We start from the raw sequence: 19,937 nt of genomic DNA, 5'->3' as shown, positions 1-19,937 counted from the left end.
ACTTGCAGGCTCAATTGCAATTATTAAGTTGAGGACTACCTGTATGTTTGTTGTTAGATTATCATATTGTGACTATTTTCTAGTTATATTTGCACTTGCTTCAGCTAATTTTGGGTATCCCACTGTTTTTGTTATTTATTGCTGTGAGTCACCAGATTTGGTTGGAGTTGAGCAGCATCCAAATTGAATAAACAAATTAAAATAACATACTAGGGTGTTTAGCCTCTGCTTTACAGCAAGAACATGCATAATTGATTCCTATTTCTTTTATGTTTGTAATCAGACATAAAACAAAAACATGCATTTTTCACTCACCATATTTTTTTCATTTTGTATAATTTCCAATACTTCAGCTATATTCCCTTCCTCCAAACACTTCTGTCCAGCAATTTGAAAAAGATTATAGTCTTCCTCTTTAAAATTCTCTTCATCAAGAATTTGCTGAACAAATAAATATTTTAATTATAGGAATACAAAACATAACACAATACTGATATTGTACTATTGCAAACATTTCTGAAGAAGGTTGAAGCATAAGAACATGTAAGCTCTTAATATTTCAATTACACAGAGTATTGTATACAAACTAATATTAATACAAAATTAACATTCTCTTTCAGTATAGACTACACAAGGAGTTGCACCCTAAAGATTATTAACTCCTATCAGCATTAATAACTCTCAGGGTCTAATCCAAGATTATTTAGATCAGTGGTTCTCAACCTTTTTAATGCCGCGACCCCCCACCCGGTCGTAAGTTGAGGACTACTCAACTGGTGCAGCACCGTTTGCAGAATCGGACTTTTGGCGGGCTCATCAGGGCAGAGACAGCCTGGACAATTCCTATTGGCTTTTGAAAGCCAATAGAATTAGACTCTATTCAAGCGAGTCTATTCTATTGGCTTTCAAAAGCCAATAGAATAAAAGGGAGTAGCACAGCTAAGGAAAAGGGGGGAAAAATGGCGGACTGCGTTGTTTGGCGACTCCCGTGAAATGGTCGTTCGACCCCAAATGGGGTCCCGACCCACAGGTTGAGAACCACTTATTTAGATACAGACTCTCCATCCTCTTACGAATTTTCCAAGATGAAAACAATATTTTAAAATTTTATAACTTAGCAAGCAATAAAGTACTTACACATCTTTGTATTACTTCTTGAAGTTCTTTTGCCATTTTTTCTTGCTTCTCAAGAACCCTATCATGAAATAAAAATAGATGTGAACATGTTTCTATTTTTCCCCCATTGCTGAGAATTTTCTTAAAGGAAATTTTGAAAAAGCTAACAAGGAGAAAGAAAGAGATGAGAAAGGATATAGCTTTATGCAGAGTTGGCATACTGGTCCACTTAATTCTGCCTCTGTTTAACAATATTCAGTAACTTATGACCATTTTTTTACATTTATGACCCTGGCAGCATCCCCACAGTCACGTGACCAATATTTGGATGCTTGGCAACTGGCATGTATTTATGACAGTTGCAGTTTCCCGGGATCATGTAATCATTTTTTGCAAACTTCTGATAAGCAAGATCAATGGGGAATCCAGATTCCCTTAATAACTATGCTATTCAGTTAACAACTGCAGCGATTCACTTAACAACTGTGGCAAGTAAGGTTGTAAAATGGGGCACAACTAATTTAGCAATGGGCTTGATGATGGTCATAAATCAAGGACTGCTTTGCATACTGCACCTCTCAATCTGAGGGTGAAGGTTCATTTTCCAAGCTTGTAGGCTGATTTCTGAACGTTTTGTTACCAGGCTAGGGAACATCTTCAGCAGAGTTTAAGGGATGTCAGTGTCAGTGTTCCGTTTATAAGGGCTTCAGGTGTTGCAACCATTGCAATCAATTCTACGTGGGACGAACATCACATCAACTAACAACCAGGATCCACAAACACTGGCTGGCAGTCAAACACCATGATCCCAAATCCTTAATCTCTACCCACACTGACACAAACAATACCAGTTAGATTGGAGCAACACTAAATAATCTGCCACACTACCACTCGCCACACTTGTGAGTTCATCGAAGCCTGGCACTCCACAAGCAAATCTATCAATAGATACACTGGTCTACAACCGGCCTACGAACCCCTCAGGATCCAAGTCAACCGACAGCCAACCAGAGACAACACCGACCCTCAACCAACCCATGCAAGCCCCACCACCAGCAGCAGTTCATCTCCCAATGACCCTGACCTGAGGCAACCTCCCCATCACAAGACTCACTGATAACTCACACCTGGCCCATCACAAGACCCACCACAGACCCTCATTTGACACACCCACAGCTGAAGCCCTTATAAACAGAACATTGAAATTGACATCCCCTAAACTCTGCTGAAGATGTTAAGTAGCCTGGTAACAAAATGTTCAGGAAACAACCCACAAGCTCAGAGAATGAACCTTCGTTGTCATCCTACTACACCCAAGCTACAGATATTTGACACTATTGCAAACCTCTCAACCTCTTGTTTGCAAGCTTAAAGATATACTGCTATCAAATGGAGAGCAGACTAAGAGTCAAATAAAAGCCGGTTTGGTTTAGTGGTTACGGCACCAGACTAGAAACCAGGATACTGTGAGATCTAGTCTTGCCTTAGCTATGAAGGCCAGCTGGGTGATTTTGGGTTAGTCATTCTCAGACCAATCCATCTCACATGATTGTTGTTCTGGGCAAAATGGGAGGAAGAAGAAGTATTAGGTATGTTCTCTAGATAATTTATAGAAATAAAGGTGCATAAAATTAAATCAAATTAAGTAGTTTTTTCCCAGTCCATTCCAGAATTATGAGGAAGTATATATGAGTGAAATATGATAGATGGTCCATCCTTTTCCCTTGGACCTTGTCAATGGCAGTGCAGGCAAGAACCAGAGTCAATGAGCATACTCATAAGTGTGAGAGAACAAGATTGTGTATTAGAAGACAAGTTGTCATTTATCTTGGAATAGTGCCTGAGGATGGCATGGTCATCCAGCCAGCCAGATATGAGCTTGGTTTTGATATAGACAGGGGCCATCCCAGTTACAGTTAACCCAATATATTTAGTGGAAAACAAAAATCTAAATGCTTAGTCTGTCAAGGCAGCAATTAACAGTTTCAACAATCTCTCTATATAGCTCACCTATGTCTCAAGGCTATTCACAGAATGAGCCAGTATCTACTAATTCAGGTGGGAGGAAAACGCTCAAGTTTAAATTCTAAATCATAGATAACACAACAGCTTTGACTTCATTGCACTGCTGAGGGCAGATCATTTTGTTTTCATTAAAGGTTCTAATAATTGTGTTATTTTGGAGAGAGTTAAGCCAAATTACTAAATAAAATTTAAGTATCTGCAGAGCTGAGATTTCCTAGTGTGAAGCCTCACCTGAAACAATCCTGTTCCCCACTGCATATACTAAAACTGATTGGTTTCCCAGCTAGACCTTTTTCCAATATTACAAATGGGACACTTCAGAGCAACAAGCCAGATTAGGGATATGCTACACTACAGCATAGTGGTTAAAGCAGAGTAGAAACTGGGAGATTTGAGTTCTAGTCCTGGCTTTGGCACAAAGCCAACTATATGACCTTGGCCAATTGCTTTATCTCATCCCTAAGGCGGAGGCAATGGGAAACCATTCCTGAAAAACCTTGCCAAGAAAACTGCAGGGACATGTCCAGACAGCCTCCAAGAATTGGACACAATTGAATAAAAGCAATAATTATATACTGATATCAGTTGTTTCTCAATCCTAATTTTCAGAAGTACAAGTGACTTTTCAAATATGAAAACATTTTAAAAAGGAAATATCCAGTATCGTATTCTAAAGAAAAAGTGTTAATGCTTCTCAGAACAAATTATCATCAAACTTCCATTTTTTGTAAAGCCACACATGCCATTCTGTAATAATCTAAACATGTGCAGAAAGAACACAGAATCATATATTCCTTCTATTCCTTTCTGCATCTATTTGCCTCACCTTAATATTTCCACTGTGTTGAGTTTCAGAGTTTGATGTAAAAGCTGCTTCTACTTTAATATTGTGCACGCTGATATTGATAATGATATATCATATAAATAAATAATAATAATTAATACTTTTAATTGTTAAGGATTATAGAACTGTGGTAACATGGTGCTTGGGGAAAGTATTGTGTTCATGCTGCAAACCAAAATAATCTAGCACAATGTATTCATTTATAAATTTTATTTTATTTTATTTATTTAGAAAATTTGCCACCCATCTTGTATCCAAGGTCTCAAATTTATTTGCATAAGTACTGGAATTTTACAAAGCATCCAAGGGAGCTAATTTGTTTTCCAATCAAAACTTGTTCCATGGTTGACCATGCTCCCTCCTCCCAGGCATTTGTAGATAAGCAAACCTTCATTGAGGGAAATGTGAGTGTGCTCACACTAGGGCAGGGATGTCAAACTTTTTTTCCATGCCAGCAATGGGGTGGGCAGTTTGACACCCCTGCCCTAGGGTTTCAAGTTTCCAAATTTCCTAACTCAAAAGATTGCATATCCTGAATACCAGGAAAGGATAACAGAAGAAATCTTATCTCATTTCAGAAAACAAGATTCAGCATCTGATAAAGCAATTAGAAATCTGAAACCTCTTTCACACTTACAAAATAATGTAGACCAGCCTTAACCTTTGAATTAAACAGGATATGTTTCCAAGCAAGCAGTGGCTAATAGCCTTATATAAGCCTACTCAATCAATTACAGTCACAATGCCTTTACCAAAGAAATTTACACAATTTCAATTTAAAAAAAAATAATACAAAGACTTTCTTTCAACTCATGAATAGGAAAATTAAAGATGTGGAAGCTTACTGAGGCAAAGAAAGCTAATTAAGGGAAAATCAGCTACACTGCGAAGAAATCTACTCTTTGGGCCTGTTCCCATCTGCCATTAAGACAACACAATCTTACTTTGATAGTACTATTTTCCCATTTTGATTCCACAACACTGTCCTTGTTCCATCTCTAGTCCATGAATGACTTGGCCACAGATTTTTAGTTACAATACAAATACAAAATTAGCATGCTACTTTTTAGTCCAGCATCATCTAACAATAACATCAAGGTGTGTAAAATCACCATTCAGTTTTCCAGAAGGAAAGTCAGCTGGCTCATTTTAAACATGACCAAAGGGTTGGTTTGGCAGTGTTGGAAGAGGCAGACATAATTCTTCCACTCTGGTCTCCAATCAGTCTTTATCAAAACCATATTTTCCCAGTCTTTACAACATTCAATAAGTAGTTGGTGCCTACTTATTGACATATTACTGTACCACCCATGTGTGAATATGCACTACTTTTGACACCAATTTTTCTCCACACTTCAAACAGCACCGAGACCAAACCTTTACACAGAAGTCACAGCCATATAAATTTGTTTAATAATTTCATTTAGAGAAAAGGATTTCTCTAAAATCCCTGCACATTAAAATATTTTAAAATTTATCTAACATAAAATGCAGCAACCCAGATATTCCTTAATACAGTGTTTGGAAAATAGGGAAGTTAAACTAATCTTATCTGTCAATTTTAATCTCTTACCCCCAGCTTGGAATAACAATAAGGCTGCCCAGAAGCTAATCAGTTTTACTTCTCCTTTTCCACAAGACCTAATTAGCCTGGCAGAACTCCATTCCCTCCTCATTGGGGCAATTCTGACCTTAGTATCTTTCTATGTGTATCCTTATTTTACAGTGTTTTTAACTTGGAAAATGCCCACATGGGATATGGGTGGGAGCAGATTAACAAGCTTAGAGAAGACTGGACAGAGCCAAACCTTGCTGCAAGTCTATGACTGGGGGAAGTTTTTTCTGCTGGTTGGTGAAAACACTGCAAGGCGTTATTATGATTATTTAAATTTATTGGCTCTCCAATTCCAATGGACTCTGGGAAGCAAAACTGCCCGAGAAAACCAATTACTTCGCATAAAATCAATGCACACACAGACAAATCAGGACAAAACCATTCACCGGTACTTTACTCACTCAAGGTCTGACAGATAGCACTGCAATTGCACAGAGGCACACACACCTTGATGAAAACTGTCCTGCCTGCAAAAGGACTTTTCTGTCCCCCGCCCCCCTCCATTCCTGCTTCGTAAATTCGAGAGGAATTTAGCTGACACCCCTCCCTCCCCTTCCAGACCCATAGCCTCCTTCTCCTTCCTCCCTACCGTGTCCGTGTGGGGCTCGAGGAAAGAGGGAACGCCTGCCGCCGTCGTCGTCGTCGCCGCCTGCCTGCCCACCTCCGCAGCCGCCGGTCGCACGCTCAGTATGAGCAGCCACCGCATTTCCCCATGAGCATCTCCTACCGCCCCGCCTCCTTTCAAGCTCCGCCTCCGCCAAGCCAGTCCCACCGGGGGTGAGAGATCAACGCCGAAAAGGACCCGGATGATGGCGGAAGAAGCGCGGAGAAGTGATCGCAAATCCTTAGGTTTGTTTTTATTATTATTAAAAAAAAAAAAATACAACTCTTTTCTATGCCCCCTACGGTCTGCGGAAAAACCTCTCTCCACAGAACCGGTCCCTGGTGCCCAAAACGTTGGGGACCTCTGTCCAAGAACAACACCCCTGTGAGGTGGATTGGGCTGAGAGAATGGCCCCAAGTTACCCAGCTGTTTTTTTATACCAAAAGTGGGACTAAAACTCACCATCTCCTGGTTTCTGCGATTTGTTCTTAATATCTTGTTGTTCTTTATATTAGGAAACAAACCATCTTTAAAAAATGAAGATGCTGCTGAAAGGTAATGTTTATAAATATTATTTGTTTATACCTATGTCCGGACTTCTAAAGAGTTCCAGGGATCTCCTTTCATGTTATCCTCCCAATAGTCATATAAAAGAGCCTAGAGATATTTAGGGGCCCTAAAGTTGTCACGTGCAGATATTTGGAGCTGGAGCTGGTGCAGAGAAGATGCTTGGGATTCAAAGAGCTGTGATTCTGTGGTTCAGACTCCCCTAGTTGGTTGAGAAATTGAACCTGGATACCTTCATCTTGAATATTGTAGTGAACAAGGGCCATATGCACTTGTGAAAAAAGCAGATTTTTTGATTGGAGTTTTGAATGGGTTCTGTTCTACAACAAAGGTTTGACACTTCTTTTTGGGGTTGTTTCCAATCTTAAAAGTGTAAGAAAATTCAGTTTTCTGCAGTTAGAGTCTTGAGACTGTAGACTGCCTCCTCTTATCATTTTGACTGCTACATTATAATATTGTAGAGATAGAAGTATCATAATTCCAAGCATGATAACAAGATTTACTTGTCTTAACTATCCAAGCATGATAACGAGATTTACTTGTCTTAACTGTCCCCATTGCTCAGGGAGCTTATAGTAGGCTTCAGCTTCAGTCACCTAGGGATTGCTCAAAGTTACAACCTACCTGAAAAAGGGGACTTGCGACCTGGATATGAAATTCTGAAGGTCACCCCCTCACAGTCACCTAAGGACTCTTCAGGTGCTTAGCAACACAGCCATTTGCTGTGCCTTGGGGTCATATGACTGTTATTTAGAATGGTTTTGCCGAAAACTGGCATCTCTGGTTTTCAGCAAAATTGCTCCATTGAGAATGATAAATTCACTTAATGACCACGTCATTTGCTTAATGACGGCAGCATTCGAACCTACGACTGCTGCATTTGCTTACCAACCACCGCAGAAAAGATAACAGTGAGTCAGTCACGTGACCAAATTGTTGTGCAACAGTAATGGGACAGGTTCCATTACAATTGTAACTTGAAGATTATCTGTACATTAGATAAGGCCTTTATAGAGAATGGTTTATTACCACACAAATACATTTGTGGGTCTTTGGGGACTTATTTATTCAAAGACAGCTCCCTGTAAATTGTGTGGGAGACTTGCTCAAAAGTTTGTGATTATAGAATTACACTCTAAATTTATTTAACCAGTTTGCTTATTACCAGCCTTGTTTCTAGAAGATTGTTGGATCCTGCTATAATCTTTGTGAATGCATTTTGGAGAGGTTAAATGTATCCTAACTGGCAGGCCCCTTTGTGTTTAGCTGCTAGCCATTTTTCTAAAGCATAACAGAAAATTCAAACCAAGTTTCAAAATAAACCTAACAGAAGGATAGTTTTATGTAATGAATATAACATTCCAATAAAATACAATATCTAAATAAACAAAAGTTTTTAAGCAAATTGATATGAATTGTCAAGCTATTATATACATTGTTAAATCCTTATTCATTTCTAGGAAAGCAGCACTTGAAGCTGCCATTAGGAAAAAAATTGAGTATGAGCGGAAAGCACAGCAAGTTGTTGAACACCTGTTGGAAGAGGATATTACCAAAGAATTCTTTGTGGATTGTGTATGTTCTTTCCTAAACTTACTTTTCTTTACATTTCTTGGGATTCCCAATACATCAGGAAAAGGCTGGTTTAAATATTAAACACTTGAATGTGATGATGTTGTTTTTCTTTGAAGATGTTTCGCTTCTCATCCAAGAAGCTTCTTCAGCTCTGATTGGATGGTGTGGAAATGGCAGGATTTATACTCCTTGCAGACAGCTGGTTATTTGCATTCTTTTAGCCAGTTATTGAAGCCTCTGGAGACTTATCTGCGTCATCGGGGTCACCTGAGTAGTGCGCTCCTTTCTGTCCAGATTTTGAAAGAGGGGTCAGAGGCCATCTATGTCAAACTTGAACAGCCTTCTCTCAACAGAGGGGGAGGGATACAACATCATCTATCTCCAGTCTACAATACAGTCTTTTCAACAGTTCCAAGATGGCTCCAACCCCATTTGCACTAGAATCCTGCCATTCCCCATCATCCAGTCAGAGTTGAAGAAACTTCTTGGATGAGAAGCGAAACATCTTCGAAGAAAAACAAGAAAGTCCTGTTGCCTTGTGAAAAAAGCACCTTTAGAACATTTGGGCAGGGTCCTTTCTCTGTGGGAGACATAATGCTTTAACTTAAATATGTATTTGTTTTTAAAAAAAAGAGTAGGACTGAAATTGTTGGGATTTGCCAGTTGAATTTTGACTATTGAACGGATTAGAAATATTGTGCTATATTAAATAAATATCCTCTTAGTTTTTAGAGTCTCCTGAATTCTAAAACTTTGCATTTATTACCACATGAAAGTAAGTTTAACAGGATCCTCTTGGTTTCATCATTTCAGGGGAGGCTTATAACACCTTCTCACTATCAAGATGTGGTGGAAGAAAGATTTATCGTCAAGTTATGTGGCTACCCACTCTGTCAAAATAAGCTACAGAATGTAAGAGTTTATGCGTTGGGTGGGTGCTCTTGCCATTTTTTTTATTCAAAATGTATTGCTTCTAAGGAATTGTTTCATACTAGATTTTTGCTTATTTTGCCCTAGGTTGAATGAAGTCAATTGAAATTCACTCTGCCACTCTTTTCCCTATGTAGAGATTAGGGCTGCCCCAAATTAAATTAAGTTAAATTGATATTTAGCATGACTGGAAGAAAGAGGGGCTCAGAAGCTTTGGCTCCAAATGGTTTAATGTTATTCAAATGCATATGATACATAACAATAGTTTTGTAGAACCTACAAGGCTTCAGGCATTGTGTTATGATTTTAATTGGGATTGTTAACTGTTTGGCTGGATATACATGTCATGCTGTGGCTTAAACAGCAAAACCATATTACAGTTTATTAGGTTGTACGAATCCAGTGATGTAGTTAGATCATTGCACCATCTAAGCCAGGGATCCCCAACCCTGGGTCCATAGACTGGCACTGGGCCATGGCATGCCAGAAACCGGGCCGCACAAACAAGCAAAGTCCCATCTGTGGGATGCAGGCAATACATGAAACCATGCACCTTCCGGTTTGCAAAACAAAAAACAAAAAAAACCTCTCTGCAGAACCGGTCCCTGGTGCTCAAAAGTTTGGGGACCTCTGATCTAAGCCAACAGTGTCTACGTAATTGAATGAGATTAAAGATAGTATGGTGGTTTTTAAACTGTGATAAATATATTATTGGAAGGAGAAGAATGCTGAACTAAGTTAATCAAGTTAACTTCTTTGCATTTCTTACTTTTAAGGTGCCAAAACAAAAGTATAAAATTTCTACCAAAACAAACAAAGTATATGATATTACTGAAAGAAAGGTAAGTTTGCCATTCCCAAAGTTACTGTATTTCATGTATTGTTCCACAAGAAGGAGCTTGCAAAGAAACCTTGGCTATGTCCATGAGCTCCACACAGCTTTTTTTCCTCTCCTGATTTTCACTTAACTGTTTTTCCAGTCAATTTGTCTGCCATTGTAGTTTGATTTTCTTTTCTACATTTGTCTACCAATGTGCTTGGATTTTCTTTCCATTCCCAGGTTATTCAAAGCTGTGTCGCCTAAATATCTTTTAAAATAAGCTAACGTAAGTTGATACTGTCAGACAGTATTTAACTTGAGCAAATAAACATTGGCTGAATTTGTATATTGCACCAGATCATAGTTTGCTCAGTGATAGTTTATTGGCTGGGATCACCTTCAAAAACTAAGCCACAAACTATAATGTCTGTGGCTAAATCAACAAGTAAATGTGACTTGACATAAACCCAGATCAGAAAATAATTTCATTATGTTGCTTTGCTGCTCTTTTAATATCAGTTGATATTGGAGAAATGGAAGAGTGGATGGCATGCTTTCTTTTTTTAAGAGTAGCCCTATATAGGCTGGTAAATTTCAAGTAAGGAGTGGCAAGCAGCCTCTTTTGTTTCTTAAGTTAAAGTGTAATGTCATTAACTAGTTAACCATTAGTATAAGTTACTTGTAAGCATCAGGGAACTGCAGACATGAACACTTCCATATAAGCTGAAACTTGGTCCTCACATTTGAAACCTAGATGTGCATGTCACCAAGGCTGATACCTCATTTAACATGGTTTACCGTAGACATAACACTTAACTACTGACTATTTCCCAAATAACATGACAAATAGCAATTGCCATTGTTTGCCTTTTTCTTGGCCAAGAAATTCTGTTTTTGAACCAAGAAGAGTGCAATAACCTGATTAGGGTTGGATTCACTATGTTCACGGTAAGAGAATATTAATCACTTGTCTGCCCAGTTCACCTCTTGTACAGTGTGTAAAATCACATTTGGTGCAAAAGAGATGCTGCTGCAGAAACTTCATTTTGCAGCAACTGCTAGCTATCCTCTGCCCAGGGACAGAGAATAAACTATCCACTGGTTTGAACAGCAGGTCATTGCTGTAGCATATTGGCCAAGAACAAACTATAGTGGCAGACTTTAGTTAAAGCACTCCATATTATTCACAATTTGCCTTTGGAATAATTGACATGCACATTGAATAAAATACAGCTGGTACTTTGTCTGGTATGTGGAATGCTGCTCCTAGAAAAACCTACCAGGAACTAAGGGGAGAAACTAGATGAAGACAAAAAAATTGATATATTGTAATATGTTGATCTCTGTCTTCTCACTATTGTAGAAGTGACTGGGAAAAAATGAGAAAAAAACTCAAAAGGTGCTAAATTAACATGTCTGAGAATATACATACATAAGTGGGTAGGCTATAACTCTTAGAAGTTTCAGGAAAATTATTTTCTCTAGCTTTAATGGGAATTGACTATCTTAGTTTAAACCATACTTGGGAGAATATCCCTTTCTCCAAAAATGTGTGCATTGAGTCTTTGTACTCACCTTTCCATTGAACTTTGCACTTCATCTCAATTTTGTTACATTAAGGAAATAATAGTTCTTGTTCTTCTTGCTGTCCCGAGCAGCGTTTTTGCAGCAATTTTTGTTACAAAGCATCAAAATACTTCGAGGGCCAAATATCCCAAACTCCAGTATGGTTTCGAGAAGAAGAAAGGTATTTAGACAGCTAATATTTCTTCCTCTGATTTTTTTTAGAAATTCAAAAGTTCATGCACTGATTTTAAAGATTGTCCTGTCTGACCAATGTATATTTTAGATTTTTTTTTTCTCTAGGCTAATTGCTACTTTTTAATGTTAGGAATTTGATGACCTGCACTGCTGTTAATGGGAAAAAACAGATGTTGGTGAATGTTAATAGGAAAACAGAAAGATAAGAAAAATAGTTTTTATTTGTCAAAGAATATAATCCATATAATTTAATCAAAACTTGGTTCTATTGATAATCAGTATGTTTATATTTAAATAGCAGATCCCTATAATCATCATCATTATCATCATCATCATCCATATTAGATGAGACTTCATGTAAAAAAAGTCCCCTGAATTTGCTTTATGACAAGTCAGAATTTTACATTATGGGTTTCACTAGAATCTAGTATTAGTCCGCCTGGTAGCAATCTTTCAGGCTTCCTAACATAGATTTACTTCACTTTAAACCATAATTTGATCTCATTTAGCATGTTGTATGAATTCAGGCTGTTGTGACTTACTAAAAGTACATAATACATGAACCCACCCATTATTTTCCCAGACCTGAAACTTGAACTGAGCAGTGCTCAGGGTATAAAGTATTGCTTACAATGCATCCTGGTCCAGTTAGGGTTGTAAAGCTGACATACCAGCCAAAGCTGAGTAAAGACATCCCTTAACTATGGCTAAACAGACTGCTATTTAATGGTTTGCCAATCCATAGCCTATATTGATTGTTTTTGTTTTAGGTCAGTGGTTCTCAACCTTTTTAATGCTGCAACCCCAACCGGTCGTAAGTCAAGGACTACTCAACCGGTCGTAAGTCGAGGACTACTCAACTGGTGCAGCACCTTTTGCAGAATGGGACTTTTGGCGGGCTCAGCAGGGCAGAGACAGCCTGGACAATTCCTATTGGCTTTTGAAAGCCAATAGAATTAGACTCTATTCAAGAGAGTCTATTCTATTGGCTTTCAAAAGCCAATAGAATAAAAGGGAGTAGCACAGCTAAGGAAAAGGGGGAAAAAAATGGCGGACTGCGTTGTTTGGCGACCCCCGTGAAATGGTCGTTCGACCCCAAATGGGGTCCCGACCCACAGGTTGAGAACCACTGTTTTAGATCATTATCTGACTTCTATCCAAAGTATGGTAGTATAACAGATTGTATTACATCTTCAGCCTGCCCTGGATAGGAGAAAATATTTCTGTTACTACTGATTTACCATTGGTGCATCTAAAGATGATTTAAGCATTTCTTATCCGTGGACTGAAGGCAAAATGAAGGCAATGTTATGAAGACATGGCAGAAAAATGATATTGTCAGGGCATGTTCGTGCTGTGGTTAGGTACAGAGGGGAAGGACCCATTTTAAGTATTGGTGATCGATCTGATAATTAAAAAGGCAAGGGAGAGACGTTCCTCAAGGATGCAGAGAATTGGGGTCAAATACTGTTTTACTATTTGTTATCAACAACGATCAGGGAAATGGTAATCAGTACTGTCCTGCTTGATTTGGAAACCATGCCTTATCTAAAGTCTAGATAAGACCTTTTCACCTGAAAATCAGGATTATCTTCCCTAATCACATTGGAGTAGTTGTTCTAATTTTAGTGATGATACCAAACAAGGACTCTCATCTTTAAAATGCTTCCACATGCAGCATTTTTTGTATATAATAATTCATAAAAATTTAAAGGGGTTGTGGAGAACTAGATATTTGTTCCATTAGGAATTATCTTCCTGTATTTCCTATCCCTTTTTCTTTCCCTTTCATATAATGATAGAAAAAAACAAAATAGGTGAACAGTGTCCTTTGCCTGTAGCTGTCCAATAATGTAAGAATGGTGTTATGACTAAGCTAAAATATTATGACTTGCAACTAACCCAGTATCCACTGGGTGTCAATGTATCATAAGGGATATCTGTTACCAAGAAATAAAGCCATACAGATTTAATGAGTAGAACTCGAAATCTTATCGCATCGCAAAAACAGCAAAAATAAATATTATAAAATTAAAAATAACTATTTTTCTACTAGATGCCTGTGCAATTGAAACAATCCTTTTAAATTTGAAATTTCAAGTTAGAGAAAAATCTTATTTTAGTTAGATTGTTCCAGAAATATCTTCAAGATAATCATGGTATTCAGAAGCTATTTATTTCTTAAAAGGTTCACTTCCCCCCTTCACGCCTAGAAGAGTGTTAAGCTAAGTCTAAGCCATAAGGGCCTTCGCCTAAACCAGGGGTAGGCAACCTTGGCTCTTTTATGACTTGTGGACTTCAACTCCCAAGCTGGCTCAGGAATTCTGGGAGTTGAAGTTCACGAATCATAAAAGAGCCAAGGTTGCCTACCCCTGGCCTAGATTAACATGATATGCTAATTTCATCCTTGTCAGAATTCCCTTTTCAACGTCACTTAATCTCTTAAATGTGAGGTGTCTTAATCATGTCACATTTGCGCTATTGCAAAGCCCTCTGCATGGGGCTTCTCTTGAAAATCACTTGGAAACTGTACCTAGCTAGAGCGGGCCTTTATGGCCAAGCCTTGGTAAGCCTACGTGATTAGTGTACTGCACAAGTTGCACTGGTTACCAGTGGGCTTGTGGGCGCAATTCAGAATGCTGGCTGTGACCTGTGATCAGGATACAAGTCTGGTTACCTGATGGTTCATCTTTCCCCAGTTATGTCTGCCTACTATGTAAGATTAGGCAGAGCAGGCATGGTGCAGAGATCCCAGCTTTAAAATATGATCCCAGTTGGGACTAGCAACTCCACCACCAAAGCAATGCTGTTAAGTGAGAATATATGACTGCAAGTTGCAATTTCATTGCCAGATTTCCCACTGGGTCTGCTTCTGGAAAGCCAGCTTGCAAATGGTGGTCATGTAACTGCAGGATGCTGTGACAGTCATAAATGCTTGCAAAATACCCACATTTTAATCACCTGACAGCAAAAACACTGCAACGGTTGAATTGCAGTGCGAGGATCAGTCATGAGCTTACATTTTCAGGTCCATCATTATTTTTAATGATTTGGTAATGATACAGAGCAGTTGTAAAGTGAGGACTACCTGTAGTGTCATCTAATGGGATCTTAGATGGCACGCCTTCTCTGTCATGGTGCCTGCCTTCTGGAATGACATCTGCTCAGAGGTTCATATTGTCCTTTATCCCGTTCATTCATTGAACCTTGAAGATTTGGCTCTTTCCCCAGGTCTCCCCTTTCCCCAATTTCCCCGGTGGTTTTCTTATCTGGCTTTAACTTGTTTTTAGCTTTTATAGCTTTATTGGTTCGTGCCATTTTGTTTGTTGATTTTATTGTAAGTATCCAGAGTTGATTGGCTGGGACAGCTTTTTAAATTTGATGAAATAAATAAAGTAATCCAAAGGGATGATGAACTACGTACTTTTAATTGATTCTGATCATGGGAAGCCTAGATAGTAATCTGTTGGAGATAGCGTAATGGGATTCTTGTCTTGAGCAAAAGGGCAGCTCCTTCCAAGTCTATGATTTTCTTGGAGTTCAGAGAAGCAGCTTTAGTGAACAAATAACCAGGACAGACAACAGACCTGAGATATGTAACAAGGTAGAAATAATTTTGGAACATTAGAAGCATTCGTAGTTTCCAGCTGTTTCTAAGCCTAAGATTCAAGCTTCAATCCTAATCATGCACACTAGGAAATAAACCTTTTGATTATTATACATCTTTGCGTCTGTATAAATATGCATTAGGTTGCATCTACAATTTGTGTCATTTTAATTAATCTGAATGTTATATGTATGTGTTAATTTTAATTATCAGTTCCCCACATTTTCAGGTTCATTACAGCCTTAAAAATGATTGCAAAGCCAAATGAGTAATCTTTGAATAACTGATCCATAAATAAAAAAATACAATTGATTAATATTGTTTACTAGCTTGTTGCAGAACCAAACTCATGCAAAATTTAAATGAGTCCATTCATGATCACAATCAGAATTGTCACAGAATGTATCTCTTTCTTTCTTTCTTTCTTTCAAGACCACCGACGATTGAGCTGCTAAAGAAAGAGTCAAGGTAGGGTGAAAATCATAATTCCATTTTCAGAGCTGCAATACAGTTGAATGACATCTCTGATTTCCTACTCTCTGCTTCTCTGTAAAATAGCCACCATTATTCTCGTCCCCCACAGAGCCCTGCTGCTTGCCTTGATTAGTTGGGTATTTTTTTTCCAGTCTGAAAAGCTTGTTTGATCTGTATGATTTTCACCTGGCCTTAATGGTGTAATCGAACCTGTTGAAACATGACACAAGTACAGTGTTTGCTCTTGGGTCCGCTGCAGCAGTTTCTTTGTAAAAGAAACGGGGGCCAATTATATGTGCTGAAAGCTTGTTTACATCTTTAGACAATACATTAAATAAATAGGTCCATTTGGTGCTGTATTTTTTTTTTTTAAAAAAAAGCAAGCTTTGCCTGTATCTGCAATCTGGGTTTTAATAGAATGGCTGCGTTTGCTAGAAGTCTTTCTTGTCTGCATTTAAAATACAAAGCCAATTCACAGTACATACTGTGCTAGCATTGTAATGTGGAGGTGGGAAATCCTGGTATGCTTTTTGATGAAATAATAGTGCTGCTTGGATCTATAAAGTAGGATTAAAACCAGTGTATTTAAAATCATGGTTTTCAAGATTCAGATATTGGTATTTTGTTTATGGAACTCTCTTCTGGCAAAAAAGAAAAAAAGAAAGGGTAACCGGCACTTACTTTGCCACTGGTTTGATGCCATGTAAATAACCTTTCTGTTTTCCCAATGAAGTTAACACAGCGTGGTCGTTGCCAGACTCTTGCTCTCCTCTATTTTTGTTTCTAATTTTAAAGCTATGTAAACCACGCCACCTGTTTTCCATTCTATTTCACCCCTTCCTGCATTTTCAACATTGAGTGTTTTGACCATACTGAGAAACCCTCAAGCAAGTCAGCACAGGGTAAATTTAGACAAGGCTGGTTTGAGCTTGGACAGAGCAAGGCACTCTTTAGACCAGGGGTCTCCAAACTTGGCCGCCTTAATACTTGTGGACTTCAACTCCCAGAATTCCTCAGCCAGCATGGTTGGCTGAGGAATTCTGGGAATTGAAGTCCACAAGTCTTAAAGCGGCCCAAGTTTGAAGACCCCTGCTCTAGACCTTGGACAATTCAGTTATATGCTTATTACTTGATATAAAAACTGTAAGGCCTTAAAAAGGATGAAGATCCAGGTAATTCCTGTGGTTGACCTCCATTGCTGAAGAATCTGGTTTTCACGTTCCTCTGAAATCTGGAACTCCTTCATCATTGGAACTGCAGGTTTGTAGAACAGCCTGAATCTGAGCTTTCATTTAAATGTTTTATTCTTTGTCTGGAAAAGCATAAAAAGAAGTGCTGAGGGTTTCTCTTAAGGTCGTGTTCATCAGCTGTGGTCTTGTCAGATCATTCCTAGTCTCTTGACCCTTGAGACATAACAATGAGCATTCTTTGACCTTTTTGATTTTCACATAACATGGGAAGAGTTTTCATACTTCCCCAAACCATGGCCTTTCTCCAAATCTGTTGATATTTCCTGATGCATAGATGGTATCATTTTGTTAGCATGAACTTGTTAGCACTCACAACCCGAGTGTGAGAATCACCCAGAGAAGGTTATTTCTTTTTCCAGTAAAATCCACTGTGTTAAGATTTATAATGACACTACACAGTGTAAACAAATACTTAAACGTAAGTTAGGTCGAAGAAAAAGTCCATTTCGTAGCTAATGTTCTGTCCAGTTTATTTTCTTGAAGACTGGAGAATGAGTGATTTAGATGGGTTTTCTTTTTTAAATGTGAACATGGGTAGTTCCATTGAATTTCGGTAGGGGGATGAATTGACTCATTCAGATACTAAGTAGAATGATTTATTCCCAGAAGAAGCAAATTCGATAGAGACAACTGAGCATCTATGCTATAGGGATAAATTATTTAGGTTTTTAGAGATTTTCAGTTATAAAATTCTAGTCACCCAGAGATAAAACATTGCTGCTGCTGCTGTTACTATTATTCTCTAAATAGAGCAAAGCATTTTTAACCATAATTGATTAATTATTCTTTGATGATGCTTCTGCTAATAAAGACTTGCATGGTCCCTTGCTTAAATCTAAGGTCTGGATGATTGATTAGTTGAGCCTTGTGTGCTGTGAATCATAAAGTTGCTCCTTGTATTCCTGTGCAAAATGCTTCATGTTCAGTATAGATTTGATCCTAAAACAGCCTGGTTTTACATCAAAATGGGTTATCCAAAGTTTACTGGAAGCATTTTAACTCTTATGTTGACAGCTTCTGCTTGAAACAGGTTTCAAGGCCAGAACAGCATTGAAACGCTGCTAGTAAGTCTAAAAAAAAGGAATCTGAATTCAGAACTGAGCATTTTAGCTGGAGACAGTTTGAATTTAAAAGTTTTTGTAATCGTTTTTCCTTTTTCTCAAGAATGGTTGAAAGAAAGCCCTAAACCAAACTTATTTTGCAATAATCCTTCCACCTAAAGCATTTCACATAAAAATCACTAAAGAAATTTCTACAAAGGTCTGCAAAGTTTAAAAATTAAACTTACCCAGTTCAATTTCCAGAGATTCTATTATCCTCAGCAATTTGGCAGTACTCATTCCCTCACAAACCTATTTTATTTAATAAAACTTAAATATTTACATCTCTGAAGTTTTCATCATTGACAGCTTCATTAATGTGTGTGGGGCCAAATTATTTATTTAAGCATCTGCCAGGAACTGTCCATGTACTGTACAGACAGTAAAATACAAGCTATACTACAAAGGGAGAATAAAATAGTAAAGGCAGCATGAATGTATGGAAAGGAAAAGAAAATTGCACTTTGAAATGAAGGGGCAGAACAAGATTGGGCACAGTTTACCAGGTAGCTCCCAGTTAGCTGGGGTGTAGCACTAATGAGAAAATGCTTTTTTTTTTCTTTTGTAATTTGTATCTTCAGTTAGTATTTTTAATTTTTTCAGGTTTTTTTTGTAAGATTAAAGATTTTGTTAGAAAAAATAAAGATATTTAAAAAATCCTCTTTAGCTTTAAAGTCCAAGTATTACAATTACTTTAAATTAAAATAGCCAAACTACTAAAAGCCAACATCAACTCCAACTATCTGTTTTAACATCACAGTAGGAGGGAGGGAGGGAGAGTGAACGTTATGTGAACTGGCTAAAGCAGACATGTCAAACACAAGGCCTGGGGGCTGGATGCGGCCCGCGAAGTGGTTTCATGTGGCCCGCGAAGCCATCCTGGAAACAGTGAGGGAAACGGCCCCTGCTGCCTTGGCCCTGGCCCAGGCCAGCCAGGAGCCAATGTACAATTTTGTGGTGGCCATCTATGCTGAAACACGTTCAGTCTTAGCTCCACAAGGCTGTCTGGAAACAGCAAGGGATCGGCCCCTGCCGCGTTGGCCCTGCCCCCTGGGTGCATGCTGGGGAGGTGTCACCCTTTGTGAGGAATGAAGAAATGGACCATGCCTTGGTGCTTGCCCCGGTCCCACCCCCTTCTACCAGAGACCCTCAGATCTGTCCCACTCCTGCCCAGGCCCCCACAGGCACCCTTAATGGGAACGATGTAGAGCTGGCCATGCCCACCCAGTAGGCCACACCCACCCTGGCCACACACCCTCCCCTGGGCAACCGCAATGCTGATGTGGCCCTCGATGAAATTGAGTTTGACACCCCTAGGCTAAAGGAAGATTTTTAAAAGAATAATCTCACTGCTACATTAACAAGAAAAGGTCTATCACCAAGTCCAAATTTGCTCCTTCTTTTCCTTCTTGTTCTTTGATTGTTCTTACTGTACAGGCTCTACTCTTTCTCCTTTAGCCAGCCTAAACACAGGGCTGTAGATTATAATTATGTCAGGAAACCCAAAGAAGAGCAGGTCACATGATGGCATATCTGACTTCCACGTCGTGTACTTCCAGCTTCTTTAGGCAGAAGGACATAGGTCTTCATCTAGTGCACAATTTACTTGTGTTCAGTCAAGTGCTTTTTAAAACATACCTTTTATGTAT

The 19,937-nt window shown here is 38.6% G+C and overlaps 2 protein-coding genes across 3 annotated transcripts in view; one reads left to right on the top strand and one right to left on the bottom strand.

Annotated features, from left to right (window-relative positions):
* Positions 1-6,331, bottom strand: part of GLMN (glomulin, FKBP associated protein) — a 34,030-nt gene extending 27,699 nt beyond the window's left edge. Inside the window, 3 exon segments of the mRNA XM_039343504.1 lie at positions 316-441; positions 1,138-1,195; positions 6,190-6,331. Of these exon segments, the coding sequence (XP_039199438.1) occupies positions 316-441; positions 1,138-1,173 (162 nt within the window). The 5' untranslated portion in view covers positions 1,174-1,195; positions 6,190-6,331.
* Positions 6,332-6,336: 5 nt separating this feature from the next.
* RPAP2 (RNA polymerase II associated protein 2) overlaps positions 6,337-19,937 on the top strand; it is a 46,311-nt gene continuing 32,710 nt past the window's right edge. Inside the window, exons 1-7 of one of the 2 annotated variants that reach the window (XM_039343505.1) lie at positions 6,337-6,449; positions 6,720-6,759; positions 8,232-8,346; positions 9,160-9,258; positions 10,053-10,118; positions 11,755-11,843; positions 15,897-15,932. In XM_039343505.1, the coding sequence (XP_039199439.1) occupies positions 6,407-6,449; positions 6,720-6,759; positions 8,232-8,346; positions 9,160-9,258; positions 10,053-10,118; positions 11,755-11,843; positions 15,897-15,932 (488 nt within the window). In that variant the 5' untranslated portion in view covers positions 6,337-6,406. Of the gene's footprint in view, positions 6,450-6,719; positions 6,760-8,231; positions 8,347-9,159; positions 9,259-10,052; positions 10,119-11,754; positions 11,844-15,896; positions 15,933-19,937 lie in introns of those variants that run through there. The other variant, XM_039343506.1, reaches the window with a different exon arrangement.

The sequence above is a fragment of the Crotalus tigris genome, unplaced genomic scaffold (genome assembly GCF_016545835.1).
Source record: "Crotalus tigris isolate CLP2741 ecotype Arizona unplaced genomic scaffold, ASM1654583v1 scf7180000017857.1083437, whole genome shotgun sequence".
In the NCBI taxonomy this organism is placed as follows: domain Eukaryota; kingdom Metazoa; phylum Chordata; class Lepidosauria; order Squamata; family Viperidae; genus Crotalus; species Crotalus tigris.
The sequence above is the reverse complement of the archived record's forward strand: the minus strand, read 5'-3'. Positions and strand labels throughout refer to the sequence as shown.